The sequence below is a fragment of the Brassica napus genome, chromosome A10, assembly GCF_020379485.1.
Source record: "Brassica napus cultivar Da-Ae chromosome A10, Da-Ae, whole genome shotgun sequence".
NCBI lineage: Eukaryota > Viridiplantae > Streptophyta > Magnoliopsida > Brassicales > Brassicaceae > Brassica > Brassica napus.
The window spans coordinates 8,408,854-8,425,152 of NC_063443.1; the positions used below are offsets into that span (position 1 = coordinate 8,408,854).

At 32.6% G+C, this 16,299-nt stretch overlaps 1 protein-coding gene across 1 annotated transcript; it reads left to right on the forward strand.

Annotated features, from left to right (window-relative positions):
• Nucleotides 1-14,936: 14,936 nt before the first annotated feature.
• LOC106430543 (uncharacterized protein At4g00950) lies at nt 14,937-16,239 on the forward strand. The gene is made up of 2 exons (XM_013871333.3): nt 14,937-15,775; nt 16,027-16,239. Exons 1-2 carry the CDS (start codon nt 15,125-15,127, stop codon nt 16,087-16,089), a joined length of 714 nt encoding a protein of 237 aa, XP_013726787.2. The 5' UTR covers nt 14,937-15,124; the 3' UTR covers nt 16,090-16,239.
• Nucleotides 16,240-16,299: the final 60 nt, after the last annotated feature.

The window sequence follows — 16,299 nt, forward strand, 5'->3', positions numbered from 1 at the left end:
CGTTGTTGAAGAGTTAACATATTACAATTCATTTTAATTATTTTTAAGATTTCGAATGCACTAAAGGAAATTAAATTTTGAGGCTGATACAAATCACCAAAATGCAACATCGATTGTAAAATTACGAAAGGGGATTAGGTTTTCTACTCTCGATTTGTTTACTATTGACTCTCCATAAGTGATTTAATTTCTACCTCTATAAAATTGTGCTTTCGTTCTAGTTTTTTTTTTAATGATATGAGTTTTGTTTCTTTTTAACTTCTTCTGTGAATTCGGTGAATTACATAAGTGTCAATTTAAAAAGATGAATATCTGTAAAAATTAATTCCACTCGAGATGCATATCTAAAAAAATCAAATTTTTGAAAAAAAACACCGGCAAACTCTATTCACAGGTTAGTGTTCAAATATAATATATCAAGCTGCTATATAAGATAAGTACATGCTCGAAATATAAATGTCTATCTAGTATATATTCACATGTTTTGTCTAAAAATCATTTAATTCTAAAACTACAAAACAAATTATTTATTTTATTAACGTACGCATTTGAGGTTTAGTTACTTAAGACTATGTCGATAAAAAAATATATAATTCTATATCATTCTAGTATATGTATATTATATATAAAATAAGAACTGTTTGATTTATTAAATGATAAACCAAAAAACTTATAATAAATCGTTCAAATCTCTCATTATAATAGCTAGATAGGATATTAGGGAGAAATAAATATTAGACGAATGACCAAATCTCGCATTCTTCAAACAAACTCAAAAGGAAGTGTTTGGAATCTTTTCATGATATTTCATTAAAATCTTTTAAGGAATAAAAAACTAAATTATTTATTCTAAATGAAATAATATATATACAGTAGAAATTCTATAAATTAGTACTCGATAAATTAATAAACACTATAAATTAATAAATTTCTCCAGTCCGAAATTGGACCGATTCAAAATATGACACAAATCTATAAGATAATAAGATAATAAATATTTAAAACATCCTATGCAAATATTTGGTCCCATTAAAAGTATAAATTAATAATTTATATGTATACACATTTTATATAACTATGAATCAACTGTTATAATGTTTGTTTTATATTCACAACGGAACTATTTTTATATTTTCTTAACACTAAATATATTTTAATGATATCATGTAAAATTATATCTAAAGCAATATTTAAATTCTATGAAACATATTTTACATACACCAAATAGTATAATAAAACCAATATAAATGTCGAATTTTTTTAAAAAAATGTATACAATAATATCAAATGTTTCTCCAGTTTTAGATAAAATATATCTTAAAATAAAAAATTTATAAAGTTTTTTTTTAAAAAATAATAACTCTATAAATTAATAAAATACAGTCCCAACATTATTAATTTATAGAGATTTTACTGTATATAGTGCTTCCAAAATTAAAAATCACTTCGAGTTGAAGAAACCACCTATTTGAAAAATAATTTGTATACATAAAAGTATATACATTATAGTAGACACATACATCAAGACCAATACCTTTTGTTTGTTTACAATCATGTTTTTGGTAAATAAATAAATAAAATCATTTTATTTATTTTATATGGTATATAATTAAATTTTAGTGACATTGACATAGATATATATAGTATATTTTAATATAAATATGTATTATTGATACTTCCTACTCCTATGATTTTATTAATATATGTATATTTGCTATAACAAAAATTTAAACTGATACTCACAAAACTTTTAATGTGATATTTTCAATAGAAATTTCAAAATTAAAATACAAAGATCTCAATAATTTTTCACTGAAATTTTTTGAAATTAAAATATTTTTATAGTTTTATATAATATATAATATAATTTAAATGATATTAATGTATATAATATGAATATTTATTAATGAGACTTCATGTTCATACGGTTTATGATAATTTGTATCTTGCTTGCACAAATAAAGTTAAACCATTGATCACAAAATTTTTAATCTGAGACTTTTCCCATTTTTAGTAATTTATAGTCGTTTTAAAAAAAAATTCAAAATATAACCTATAAGAAAAAAATCAAAATTATTTTATTATATGCTTAATGTGATTGTTTAATTTCTTTTAATAATATAAAATTAAACAAAAAGATAGAGGATACAAAAATTGTTATCAAATATGTATTATTCATAATCATTAATTGTCATATATATGTTAATTATGTTAGATAATTTCGTAGTTTTTATTTAAAAAAAGAATTGAGAATATTTTTTTGTACACTACTAATCAATTTGATAGTTAGTTTAATAAAAAATATAATATATATTTATATAGACCAATTTATTTTTTTGAGGATTTTAAGAATCATCTTAGTGATAACATATGGATACAAAAATATGTTACAATGCTTCATGATTAATATATAAGGGATATACCGATATAGAACTTCAAATCGTTCATTTAAAAGGAAATGAAACCTCTTTGACCAGATCGACACAATACATTTCAAAAATCCAAATCCTTGATCAACTGAAGAACAATAGCATCATTTGTATCCAATAAGGTGCCATAGTGGAACTCTTATTCTAGCAATATTGAGATAACAGTCAATCATTTTGTTTTGTTTTCAATTAATTTTATTATGAACTCATAAACGTTGAGGTAACTGGTAACATATAACAAAGGAGAACTATATGTATAAATATTTGTGTCCAAATTTACAATTAAAAAAAATGTTTACTTTAGGTTCAGGTATCCTAGTTTATCAAAAGAAAAATCAAAATTACTTTTTAAAGTATGTACTTTTGGTTCGGATAGCAATACATATTTTCTCCACACTTTATTTATTTGAACACTGCACGTTTCGTAAACGCAACCAAATTGCTTTATGATTAAAACGAAATAGGCCCCAAGTGACAAAAGATAAAAAGGTCTCCTTATGGTTATCTTTATAATTCCATGTTCTGTTTCGTATTACCTTGTATAAAAGTTTGAGAGAAGAAAGTAACATTTGACTAACGTGAGTGGCCTCTCGATTCTCATAACCTAAACATGTTTAATACAGAGCAGTTATCCTCAACTTATACCATTTATCAACATGACTTGCTTCTGATTATTTTTCTGTTTACAACGGAAAATCCGAAGCAGAACTACTAATTTCGGTCATGCACAACGTTGGATAGAACTTGCCACTTATACTACAATAATCAACCCTCTGGGATGAGTCTATTCTCTGGTCATCGTGATCTAATTCTCTTTATATGTCACTAAATACTTTCTGATACTAACTAATTAAAAAAAGCTAATTAAAATGTTTTAGCTATATTATACGCAACCCACTTTGTTTTATTGTTTTCACTAAAAGTTTTGACATACACCCGATCTAAAAATATAATCCCGTGTCCAAATAAAACTCGAAATGCAAAAAAAGATATTCCACTAATTAACACATGAGACTCCTGTCATTTTCACTTCCAGAATATTCATATACATATATAATAATTATACCTATTAATTATATAGTAGTAGTAAATATTTGACTTGTAATCTTGATAATAATGTGTAAGCATCGCAAATTCCGTGAAAACTATAAGATTTGACCTTAAATTTAATTCACACAAATGAGTTTTGACCTTCATTGAGTCATCTTTGTTAAGAAGCAGACCATTGAAAAGAAACCAACCAATTTTTATTTGGTTTAAAGAAGAAAAATAAACATATCCACTACAAGAAAACATATTTTTTACGAGGGCAATATACGTTGTAACTTCGTCGTAAACGGAGTGTTACGACGAATGAACTTCGAAACACGTTTCGTCGTAAAACGCCCGTCGTAACCGACGATTCGTCGTAAATGACTTGTTACGTTTACGACGAAATATATTCCTCGTAAAGCGCAGGGCAGATATTCGTCGTAAATGACACGTAAAATTTCGTGGTAAACTCCACGTAATGGATTCGATGTAAAGCACACGTAAATTGTTTCGTTGTAACACCCTCGTAAATGTTTCGATGTAAACTCCACGTAAAATTTCGATGTAAAGACCACGTAAAATCTTCGATGTAAAAGACTCGTAAATCATTTCGACGGTAATTAGTTGTAAATGTTTACGTCGAGCCTACATCGACGTTTCGTTTTATAATATATTTTGAATATTGTTTTTAACCTCAAATATATTATAATTTGAATTTATTTAAAATTCAGAATTTAAATAATTTTAATTTTAAATAAATTAAATTTTAAAACGAAATATGAAAATAAAAAACATATATAAAAAAGCATTTAAAAGTCATAATATTTAAATTCATAATACAAACCGAAAATATTAAAAAAACTACATATCATCGAAGTAGTCGGTGGGGTTGCTCGGCTGTTGACGGGTTGGATCGGACTCTTGGGGATCTCGTACTGGCAACCCAAGAGCGGCTCGTCTCTGACTCAACATTCTCTGCATAACCGGGTTTCCCACGGCCATCACGTCTAGCAAATCCTCAAGAGAGTCTAAACGAACCTGCTGGCTATCCATTCGAGCTTTCATCTGAGAAGTCTCTTCATCCCGTCTCGAAGTGTATGACGAAGTTGCCCTTGCAACTTGGTTAACGGAGCCTATACCGACTATTCGGCCCTTCTTTCTAGGAGCCAGCTATAAAATTAAAACATATATTAATATAGTTATTAAAAATAATGAAAAAAAAAATTTTAGTTGTACTACCTCTTCGAAGATTCGGTCGGCTTCTTCGGTGGACAATGTGACGGGTAATCCATCGGGAGACTCCTGAGTTAGTTGCGTCTCCCGTTCTTCAATCCGAGTAGCCACTGCTTGAGCGAGTTTCTCAGATGCAGGATCCACAAAAACTCCGTCGGATGTGGCGTGAGTCATCTTGAATAGGTCAGACAGAGATGGTAAGACTCCCGTCTTCTCCAACTACAAAAAAAAAAATATTAAAAGTTATATTAATTGAATATTTTAAAATAAATATTTAAAAACAAAACTTACAACGTCTAGACGGATGCCTGCATGTGGTTTTTGGCCGGTTCTGTGAAGCATGGGCAAATTACCATCTTTATCCTTCGTTCTTCGAGAAGCCGAGCACGAATTGGCCTTTTTGATCGAAGACGGGTGCTTCCAATAGGCGATGAGGCCATCCCACACATCCTTCGTGAGCTCAGTGGGCTTTCCCTCATACCCGTCGAGCTCCCACTTGTCCTTCCAATCGGAGACTGTGTTGCAGAGGCGGATCTTTGCTTTTGCAACGAATTCCGCCTTCACCATCTCGGTGATTCCCAAAGACCAATGCCACTTTTGCTGAAACACAAAAAATTTGAAAAAATTACAATTAATAATAATATTTAAAAAATATATACATATTTAAAAGTTAAAATTTAATTAAATTTAAAAATCTTACCGCAAACATTTTAAACCACGTGATCTTAACGTGATTTGGAGTCTTGCTCCAGTTCGGATATGCCCCGTCGTAGTAACCCTTAATCGTTTTCGAAACGCTCCGGCAACACGGTTATTAGCCCCAAACCTGAAAGGAAAACAATTTAACCGTTAGAAAATAAAAATATTTTAAATTTTTATGTAATAAAAATTAATAACTTACCAATAAGTTCCTCGGGGTCTATCGGGGTCTAGAACATCCAAACCCTCTCGTCCGGGCTGGGCAAGCAAATCCTCTACCGTATATCTCGCGAATGGGGCATATGAAGGCACACGCAAATCCGGATGAACTGCACCTTCTGGGACAGGCTCAGGTGCAGCCGCTGGAGGAGGAGGTGGAGGCATATGCGGTGGAGGCATTTGCGGTGGAGGCATCTGCGGTGGAGGAGGACTCCAAGCAACTCTCTGAGAAGGCTGAGAGTCTGGAACTGCGGTGGAGGATGATGGACCAGAAGACGATGGACCGGAAGAAGATGTACCGGAACCATCGTCGCCAAACAAATCTCTATAACTAGGTGCTCTGGATTTTCTTCTAGGAGCCATCTAAAAAAAATTAAAATAAATTTTATCAGTTACAACATAATAAAAATATTATTCCGTTACCTAACTAATCACCTAAACTAATTACCTAACTAATCACCTAAACTAATTCCGTTACCTAACTAATCACCTAAACTAATTTAAAAAAAAAAAAAAGAGAGAGAAGAGAGAGTTTACCTTAGAGAGAGCAAAGGAGTTTGGGAGGAATGAGCGAGGCAGCCTCGCTCTCGGCGTCCCCTTATATAGATTAGGATTCGTCGTAAAATCGACGTAAATTTACGACGAATTTACCAGGCCCGCGTTTTTCCATTTACGACGAATTTACCAGGCCCGCGTTTTTCCATTTACGACGAATTTACCAGGCCCGCGTTTTTCCATTTACGACGAATTTACCAGGCCCGTGTTTTTCCGTTTACGACGAATTTACCAGGCCCGTGTTTTTCGTGTTACGACGAAATTACCAGGCCCGCGTTTTTCCATTTACGACGAAATTACGACGCTTAACCCTAAACACCGAGAATGAAATCCCTAAACCCCAAAGTGACATATCATCTAACATCATATCTTATATCATACTACTTCTTACTCTTTCTTTTAGAAAATGTTACAATAGAGAAATCCAACATTTGATACATATATTACATCACTCTAAATCGTTTTCGTTCTCATCACTATCATTACAATCATCATCGTCGCTTCTCTCGAACTCGTCTTCACGTGCTTCATCTGTCGCATCTTCGGGAATATCTTCATATTGAAAGTTTTGCGGGTCGATCAAAAGGATTTCATCAGTTGGTTGTTCTGGTACCTCAACTTCAGTGATAGCGTCTTCTTCTTGCAAGGGCGGTTCTTCTCCAACGACAATGCGTCCACGAGGTGTAACTTTGATAGCAGTTACCCAGTTTATCCCGGAAGTTCGAAGCCGAGGATAAGGAAGGAAGCTAACTTGCTCGGCTTGTGAAGCTAAAATGAAAGGCTCAAATTTGTTGTATCTTCTCCCAAAATTGACATCCACAACACCAAATTTGTTATACCGAATCCCTCGGTTCACAACAGGATCGAACCATTCACATTTGAAGAGGACGCATTTTAGCTTCAATAACCCCGGAAATTCCACTTCAATAATCTCCTGCAATATCCCGTAAAAGTCTGTTTCACCTTTCACACATATTCCGTAGTTACTCGTTGCCCGATGTCTCCCATACTCGTATGTGTGAAAGGTAAATCCTCGTGTGAAATACATAGGTGATGTGGTGACCTTTGCAACTGGACCTTGAACCAATTCATGAAACCATACGGGATAATAAGGATCGTCATAATCAACCTGCAAAAAACATATATATATTCTTAAACACTTACTTAATTAATATAATAGTATGAGATATATTACCTGTGATTTTAACCACTTGACAAAGTGCTTATCTTTACGTGTATCCACATCAGTTGCAGATATTCCTGGTATTGCTTCTTCAACTTGAGATACAAACATCCTGCAAATTGAACAAATAATCAAATCATACATAATTAACTTCAATTCATATAATTAACATTCACAAAATAATTTACCTTTCAAAGTAACGGGTCATTGCATCCTCGCAGTTGAGCAGAATATAAGTGTGGGCACTATGTTTATCTTCTTCACATGACCACCATACTTCTTTCGTTTTACCACCAAACCGTCCAATTTCGCAGAAAATGTCAGGAACACCATCAATTGGATATGATGTCGGTACTCCACCATCATCATATCTTCTAGGAACTCTTTTTCTCGTACGAACAGTTGGAGCAAAGTAGTATGATGTGAAGTTAGATGTTTCGGCTGTCAAACTCCCTGCAACTATTGAACCTTCTACCTTTGCAAGATTTCTTGCTTTCCCCTTCAAATGTTTCATCTGTCGCTCATACGGATACATCCATCCGTTGTGAACAGGTCCACGAAGCAATGCTTCATACGGTAGGTGGACAACTAGATGCTCCATGACGTCAAAAAATGAAGGAGGAAATATCTTCTCCAGGTTGCACAATATGATCGGAATGTTCTGATGAAGTTGTTCGATGACTTCTTCTTTGAACGTACGTGTGCTAAGATCTCTGAAAAATGCTCCGATGGCTGTATATTTTAAAAGGAATCAAATTAATAACATTTCGTAACATAGGTATATATATAAATTTATAATTACCTGCAAGTGCTTCGTGGACATTTGCTGGAAGGAGCTCGGCAAAAGCAAATGGAAGCAGTCGTTGCATAAACACATGACAATCATGACTTTTCATTCCGGAGAACTTTTGACCTCGTTCAATACATCTTGACATATTTGAAACATAACCATCAGGAAACTTAACTTCCGATGCAACCCAGTCAAACAAGGTTGTTTTCGCTGCTGATGACAACCGGAAGATGGGAACAGGAACGTTTCCATTGCTCTTGATATGTAACTCACTTCTTGAGCAAATATCAGGTAAGTCCATCCTTGACTTTTTGTTATCTTTTGTCTTCCCAGGGACGTTAAGTAATGTATTCATGATGTTCTCAAAAAAGTTCTTCTCGATATGCATGACATCCAGATTGTGGCGTAAGAGAAGATCCTTCCAATACGGTAGCTCCCAAAATATACTCTTCTTATGCCAATTGTGAGATACACCATACCCATCAGGCATATTTCCAGGAACATGCCAATTTCCTCCAACCTTAACTGTTTCCTGAGCTCCGTAATAATCAATGTCCGCTTCGATCTGCTGGCCGGTGAGATATGGAGGAGGACTGTCTCTGACAATTTTTTTGTGTCGAAACAATGTCTTGTTTCTTCTGTACGGATGGGCAAGTGGAAGAAACCGACGATGACAATCAAACCAACAACTCTTCCTACCATTCTTCAGTTGAAAAGCATCCGTGGATCCAAGACAATACGGACAAGATAATCTTCCATGTGTTGTCCAGCCAGACAACATCCCATAAGCAGGGAAATCACTTATCGTCCACATCAGAACTGCTCGCATCGTAAAATTGGTTTTCAAGGAACAATCGTACGTCCTCACCCCTTCTGACCACAATTGCTTTAGCTCTTCTATCAACGGTTGAAGAAAAACATCAAGAGACCGTTTTGGATGCTTCGGCCCTGGGATTAATATGGTCAAAAATAGAAATTCTTGTTCCATGCACATATCCGGCGGTAAATTATACGGCGTAAGAATGACTGGCCACAAAGAATATTGTCTACCAGACATTCCAAATGGACTAAATCCATCGGTGCATAACCCAAGATAGACATTCCGAATATTTGTAGCAAAATCTCCGTGTACCTTGTTGAAATGTTTCCACGCTCTTGCGTCTGATGGATGTGCAACCTCACCATCTCTCTGGACATGTTCGGCATGCCACCTCATCGACGCAGCAGTCCTCTCAGATTGATATAATCTTTTCAATCTGTCTGTAATTGGTAGGTACCACATCCTTTGGTACGGTACCCTATTCCTCCCACGGCCTTGCGGTTTGAATCGTGGTTTTTTGCAGAATCGACACTCTTCTAACTTGTCATCTTCCTTCCAGTAGATCATGCAGTTGTCGATGCAAACATCAATCATCTCCGAGGGTAACCCAAGACTATAAACCAATTTCTGAATCTCATAATAAGATTCAGCAGACACGTTGTCTTCTGGCAAATACTCTTTAAACAACTCCGCCCATGCATCCATGCAATTCTCAGGTAAATTATGATCCGTTTTAATATTCATCATCCTAGCTGCTAGAGACAATTTAGAGAGACCTTCTCTACAACCAGTGTAGATTGGTTGATTTGCAGCATCTAGCATTTCATAAAACCTTTTTGCATCCAAATTAGGTTCTTCTACATTTCCAGTTCCATCTGCTATTGTTGTAGTTGTTTCTAAAAATGCATCACTAATCATATCTTGAACCCTATCATGATCTACCATCTGCTCCTCTTGATGATAATTATATTCATTATGCACATGATTCGGTTCTTCATTATGATGAGCATCCTCAAAATTAGCATTACTACTACTAGCTTCATTTCCCCCATAACCCTCTCCATGTTGATACCAAATGTAATACTGTGGTGTAAATCCTCTGTTTACTAAATGATTCCATACAGTTTCACTACGTGCAAATTTCGAATTTTTGCATTTTGAACAGGGGCAGAACATCTTACCGCTTTCCTGCGTGATCGGTGTACAGCCCGCCTGGTGCATGAATGTCTCTAGCCCGTTCAGAAATGCATTCGTCACTCTCCCGTCGGAATCTTTGTGCAAATACATCCAACTTCGTAACTCGTAAATACTACCGCCACCGACCATTTTTTCTACTATTTTTTTTTAAATTTTTTTTTTTTCCGTTTGTGTGTTGTGAGGAAGAGAGTTGTGTGTTGTGAGGAAGAGAGTTGTGGGAAATGACATATATATAGAGAAATTTTCGAGTTGGGTAGTTGAAATATAACAACGATTTTACAAGGGAGAGTTTACATGGATTTTACATAGATTTTTTACAACGACTTTACAACGAAACTCGATAAGTTTTTCACCTAAATATAACGGTAACATGATTCGTTGTAATAACGATGTAAAATTTCAATTTCGACGTACTTACGTCGTAATATTACATGGCGTTTACGACGAAATTTGGTTTCGTTGGTTTCGTCGTAATTGCGTTGTTACCCCACCAATTACTATTTCTAAAACAACGATAAGGAACCTGTGTCGTTCGTCTGTCTGCCAATTCAGTGGAACGACAAGGAGAAAGTGGACGGAAGTGCAGCTGGTTTGTACTTGAGAGGAACTTTTGACGATGGTCGGAGGTTTCACTCAAGTATAAACCAACTTCACTTCCCTCCATTTTCTCCTTATCGCTCTACTGAATTGGCAGACAGACGAATGACTCATGTTCGTTATCGTTATCTTCGAAATAGTAATTGGTGGTTCGAGAAGAAGAGAGTTGTGTGTTGTGAGGAAGAGAGTTGTGTGTTGTGAGGAAGAGAGTTGTGGGAAATGACATATATATAGAGAAATATGGTAAGTTTTACATGGATTTTACATGGAAAATTTACAACGCGTTTACAACGAACTTAGGTAAGTTAAAGCACTTTCAATACACGTTTTCACCTTTATGTAACGGTAACATGATTCGTTGTAATGTCGATGTAACGTTTACAACTATTTTGCATTCCACGTACTTTCGTCGTAAACTTACATTAACTTTACGACGAATACATTTCGTCGTAAATTACCATCGAGTTTACGACGAAGTCATGTCGCGTCGTAATTGCGTTGTAAAGCTCATGTAAATTTACGAGGAAATTATTTCCTCGTAAAATGCCGTTGTTACTGCTACGTTTTCTTGTAGTGATCCGTCTTTTAATTTAGACTAGATTTTTTAACCGCGCTACGCGCGGATAAGATATTATATGTATTTTTTAATTCTAAAAAATAATATATAATAGTGTATTACATTATTTAAAGAATATAAAATAAGACTACATAATATAAATATATTTTTTAAATTTTCTTTGTGGAAATCATTATGTTGTTTGATTGTTGTACTTGATTCACATATTTGCATAGTTATTTGTGATGGATGAATAACTATATTTTTATTATCAGTAAATAATATATATTTATTATATAATATAAAAAAAAAAATTATTTACTTTTAAAACAAACTTGTCTCGTGTTGGAGACTCGGTTATAGACATATCATATTCGAATGAGACATTTTTACAGTTATCAATCTTCTTAACAGTCAAGAAACAAATCTGAATATCAAAACAATATCTCATACGATCTCTTTGTGAAATAACTGCTCTGAAGAAATTGAATTTATGCATCAAAAAGGACTGGAAATAGATGTGCAGATGTGTTATCTAAGTCAACTTTACAAAATACTATTATAGTTCATATATCATTTATGTCCATCATATTTTTTTGTCCATCATTTCTTAAACATCTTGAAATAACTGATGCTAATTAATAATAAACTTTTGGCTGGCAAAAATAATCAAATTTGTCTAATTATCGCTTAATTTGTCTAACTGATATATATGTATTTCTCAATTCTAAAAAAATAATGTATAATATTGTATTACATTATTTAAAGAATATAAAATAAGACTACCTAACATAAATATATTTTTTAAATTTTCTTTGTGGAAATCATTATGTTGTTTGATTGTTGTACTTGATTCACATATTTGCATAGATATTTGTGATAGATGAATAAATATATTTTTATTATCAGTAAATAATATATATTTATTATATGTTGACAAAAAAAATATTTATTATATAATATAAAAAAAAATATTTACTTTTTAAACAAAGTTGTCTCATGTTGGGGATTCGGTTATAGACATATAATATTCGAAGGAGACATTTTTACAGTTACCAATCTTCTTAACAGTCAAGAAAAAAATCTGAATATCAAAACAATATCTCATACGATCTCTTTGTGGAATAAATGCTATGAAGAAATTGAATTTAGGCATCAAAAAGGACTGAAAATGATGTACATATGTGTTATCTAAGTCAGCTTTACAAAGTACTACTATTCATAGTTCATATATCATTTAAGTCCATCCTTTCTAACACATCTTGAAATAACTGATGCTAATTAATAATAAAATTTTAGCTGGCAAAAAAAAATCAAATTTGTCTAATTATCGCTTAAATTTTTTATTAATATTGTCTAAAAAGCTTTCAATTGATATTATAATTTAATTTTTATTAGTTTGTTTTTGTTAATTTTTTGTATTTAAGATTTTTTCCATATTATGCTTATATTTCTTTCACATAATATATATATATGTCATAAAAATTACAATCAAATCAGTTTTACTTATTTATTATTTTGTTTTTAATGAAAATACACTTTTTAAATAATTTAATTTAAAATAAAATTATATATTAATTTGTTGTATTCTAACAATTTGATTGATTTAATTAATTTGCTTTGGTGGATAACTTAAAAAGTTTTTATATGAATCGGGGAAAGCAAGCTTATGTTGTTATATTATATTTATTTGTGTATATGGAATCTATATATAATGCTAGTGTAATAAAGAAAGAACATTATTTTTTTGTAACTTCAAAAAGATACATTATTACAATTTGAAATTATTCAAAATTGAATAAAATGGTAATTAAATAAATCTAATTGTTTTGTTATCTTGTTTAGTTAGATTCTCATGAAAAAAAATCTATAGGTTAAACAAATGTTTCAAAATTTGTTGTGTTATTGTTTTGTCTATAAATTACAAAATTTATTGAATTGATATATTTAATTATTGCACCTTAAATAATATTTTATTAAGACATTAGAAAACTATGTTTTGAGTTGTTTTGTCAAAATTGTACAAAAATCTATGTTTTTTCATATTTGTCACGAAAAATTTATATGTTAAACTTACTTTTACAAAATTCTTAACTTTGTCACGAAAACAAAAAAAAATCTATGTTTTTTCATATTTGTCAATGTTCTCACACTTTCAAAGAATATATTAGCTTAGTCACTTACTTATTTTTTTTTACAAAACAAAGTATCGGAGTCTTGAAAGTTGAATCCATATTATTGTAAATGTACATAAGAGTTTGTGATTACATATTTAGTGATTCTTGTATATGTGTCCAAGAAAGTTTCAATTGCTTAGTGGTATCTGCTTTATATTTATATCACACTAACCCGGGTTCGATCCTTTCATTTGCATTGTTTTTTCATTTTTTACAAAAAATAAATGAGATGACGTGGCAACTTCGGACTCTCTGATTGGATAATTTTTTGTCCCAACGTGGACACTCTGAGAGGAGCTTATATCTCCCTTTTAGTATAGTATAGATATTGAAAAGCAAAACTCATAGCACATAGTACATGAGATAATTTTATACAAAATAATGTATATAATTTATAGTAAAACACACAATGTAAATTCATTTGTAAAAAAAAAATAAAAAAAAAATCATTTGTAAAGTCTAAATTGTTGTATTGTCTCTACTTTTTTTTCTTGTGAAAAATGCAAGTGTGATTTTTTTTTTTGAACTAAAATGCAAGTGTGATATTGATCATCAATCATTTAAGTTGTGGTATTGGTTCAACCTCTAGTTTATAAGCTATTTTGTTCTTGCTTGTGCTTATTGAGACTAATAATGCAAGTGTGATAAAAAAAATATACAAGATCGTATGTTTTGTAAACAAAAAAAAATTATTCAAAACTTAAATGTCGTTTACGGTAGCTTAAAAGTTACTGCCGTTTAATTTCTTGAAATAGTGGCTGTTTTTTTGTTCACCGAAATAGTGCCTACTATTTGAATTTGACCTAAATTCCTAATGAAATACTTGAAGAAGTGAGATATCATTTGATAGATTCCAACAGACATATAACTTGCGGTTTATAAATATAATATATAAAGTAAATGTACATCAATATATATGTGCATGGAAGATGAAAGCAAGAGAAGGCGAAGAGGCAGGAGATTCGCATGATTCTCCCAATCTTAGCACTCATTTCTTCACAAAAGTCACCACAAACATAACTGATGCAACGACAAACAGAGAGTGATTGAACAAACAAAGAGCTCCCTTTGACTTTTTCAATCCCTAAACCAAATTGACCGTTTGTCCATCAACACGTCCTCGTCAACGTCCATCAAGGATTACCTTTATTAATTCTCACCCAACAATATTCTCTTCTATGTTTTTTTTCTCTTATTACAAGTTACAAAAGACTACATTGCCTAAACACAAAGCATGTGTGTAGTGATTATGATGAAATGCCCAAAATATGTGTAACGTTTTTGTAACCTAATCATCAATTATACTCTTTAGTTTCAAAATTATCATATTGGTGATTGTGAAGGTACTTAATTAACAAGTCGTTTTCAATAATAAACCAAACAAAAAATATCATCCCATCTCTCGTGAACAAGAAGCACAAGAGAGGAGCGTTTCATTTATTTATTCCTATATTCAGTTCATTTATATATTTTCTTTTCTTCTCCTTCATGTCTTCTCTACCACTATACATCCTCCTTAACTTTTCCTTTTTCATGTTCAAATGAATCCAATTCCAAAAAAGGTTTTCTCTTTCGCCTATAAAATCCCAACCCATTTCACATAACGTCAAAAAACATTATTGGGTTTCATTACAACAATGGGTTTCACTAAAGATCAAGATCGGTTCTGTTCCACGCCTAAGCTTCCTCTGTTTTCATATCCAATGAACATGCCATATGAAACTCCGGGACTAGCTACACCGCCCGTTAACATCGGCGGATCTGTTCCTTTTCTTTGGGAAGAAGCTCCGGGAAAGCCAAAGGCTCGTTCTTCCGTTAGAAAACCGCCGAGGTCGAAACATACCGGAGAAAAAAGAGGAGTCGTGAGAAGCTTGGACCTTCCTCCGAGACTGCTTTTGCCCGGGGAGTCTTGTAAATCGTTTGCGGCAAACGAGCCTTCTCCGACAACTGTTCTCGACGGTCCGTACGATTTGCGTCGACGTTCGCTGTCGCTTCCGAGATCGGCGTATGTAGTCAGGAAGCTGAGAGGTGTTCCGGCACCGGCGCCGGCGAAGGAGAAGAGGTTGTTTGGGTCGAGTAGATGGGGAAGTTTCGGGAAATGTAAAGATGTCTCTGAGGGTATATTTGACTTTCCACGTTTTAGAGACGGCGGCTGTGATTGCCGGAGGGATTGGACCGGAGGAGGAAGTGACTTCTCCGGCGACGGCGGCACAAAAGTGAAACTTTTTAGACTAAAAAGGAAAGGAAACCTTTTTAACCTCTCTCATGCAACAAAGTCGGAGTTCTGGGTAAGTTTTGCTTTTTTCAGCTGAATAAATAATAAATATTCAAAAGTTACATACTTTTCACAAAATTAATAACCTTTTTCAGTTTTGTTTTAAGCTGAGCTATAAAGATTAGTTTTAATTATAATTTATATTCTTGCGCCAAAAAAAATATCTTTCATTGTCAAAATCGTATAAATAATTATAGAAGATTTGTTTTTGGTATGAGGAGGAAGTAATTGAGTAACCCAATTATTCGATATTTAAAAATGTAGGAAAGGGTTTACGAAGGGTTTAAGCAAGCGATTCCATGGAGGCGTAAGCAAGAGAATCTGTAAAGGATTAATTATTCTACTATTTAAATCGAATTTCTCTTAAATTTCTTCTAATTTTATAGCTGATCTACTAATTAATTAGTCATCTCTTGTTTATATATACTACTTTAATAATATGTAAAATCTGCTAATGAAACAACTTATATTATAATTCACAATGAACATTAGGGGAATATGTATTTTTTTGCAGTAAGAAAAAAATGTGAAATGATC

Bases quoted from the DNA above. Each gene is read 5' to 3' on its own strand.
- LOC106430543 (XM_013871333.3), top strand. From the start codon at position 15,125: ATGGGTTTCACTAAAGATCAAGATCGGTTCTGTTCCACGCCTAAGCTT. The intron at 15,776-16,026 runs GTAAGTTTTGCT...TTAAAAATGTAG, and splicing joins CAACAAAGTCGGAGTTCTGG to GAAAGGGTTTACGAAGGGTT.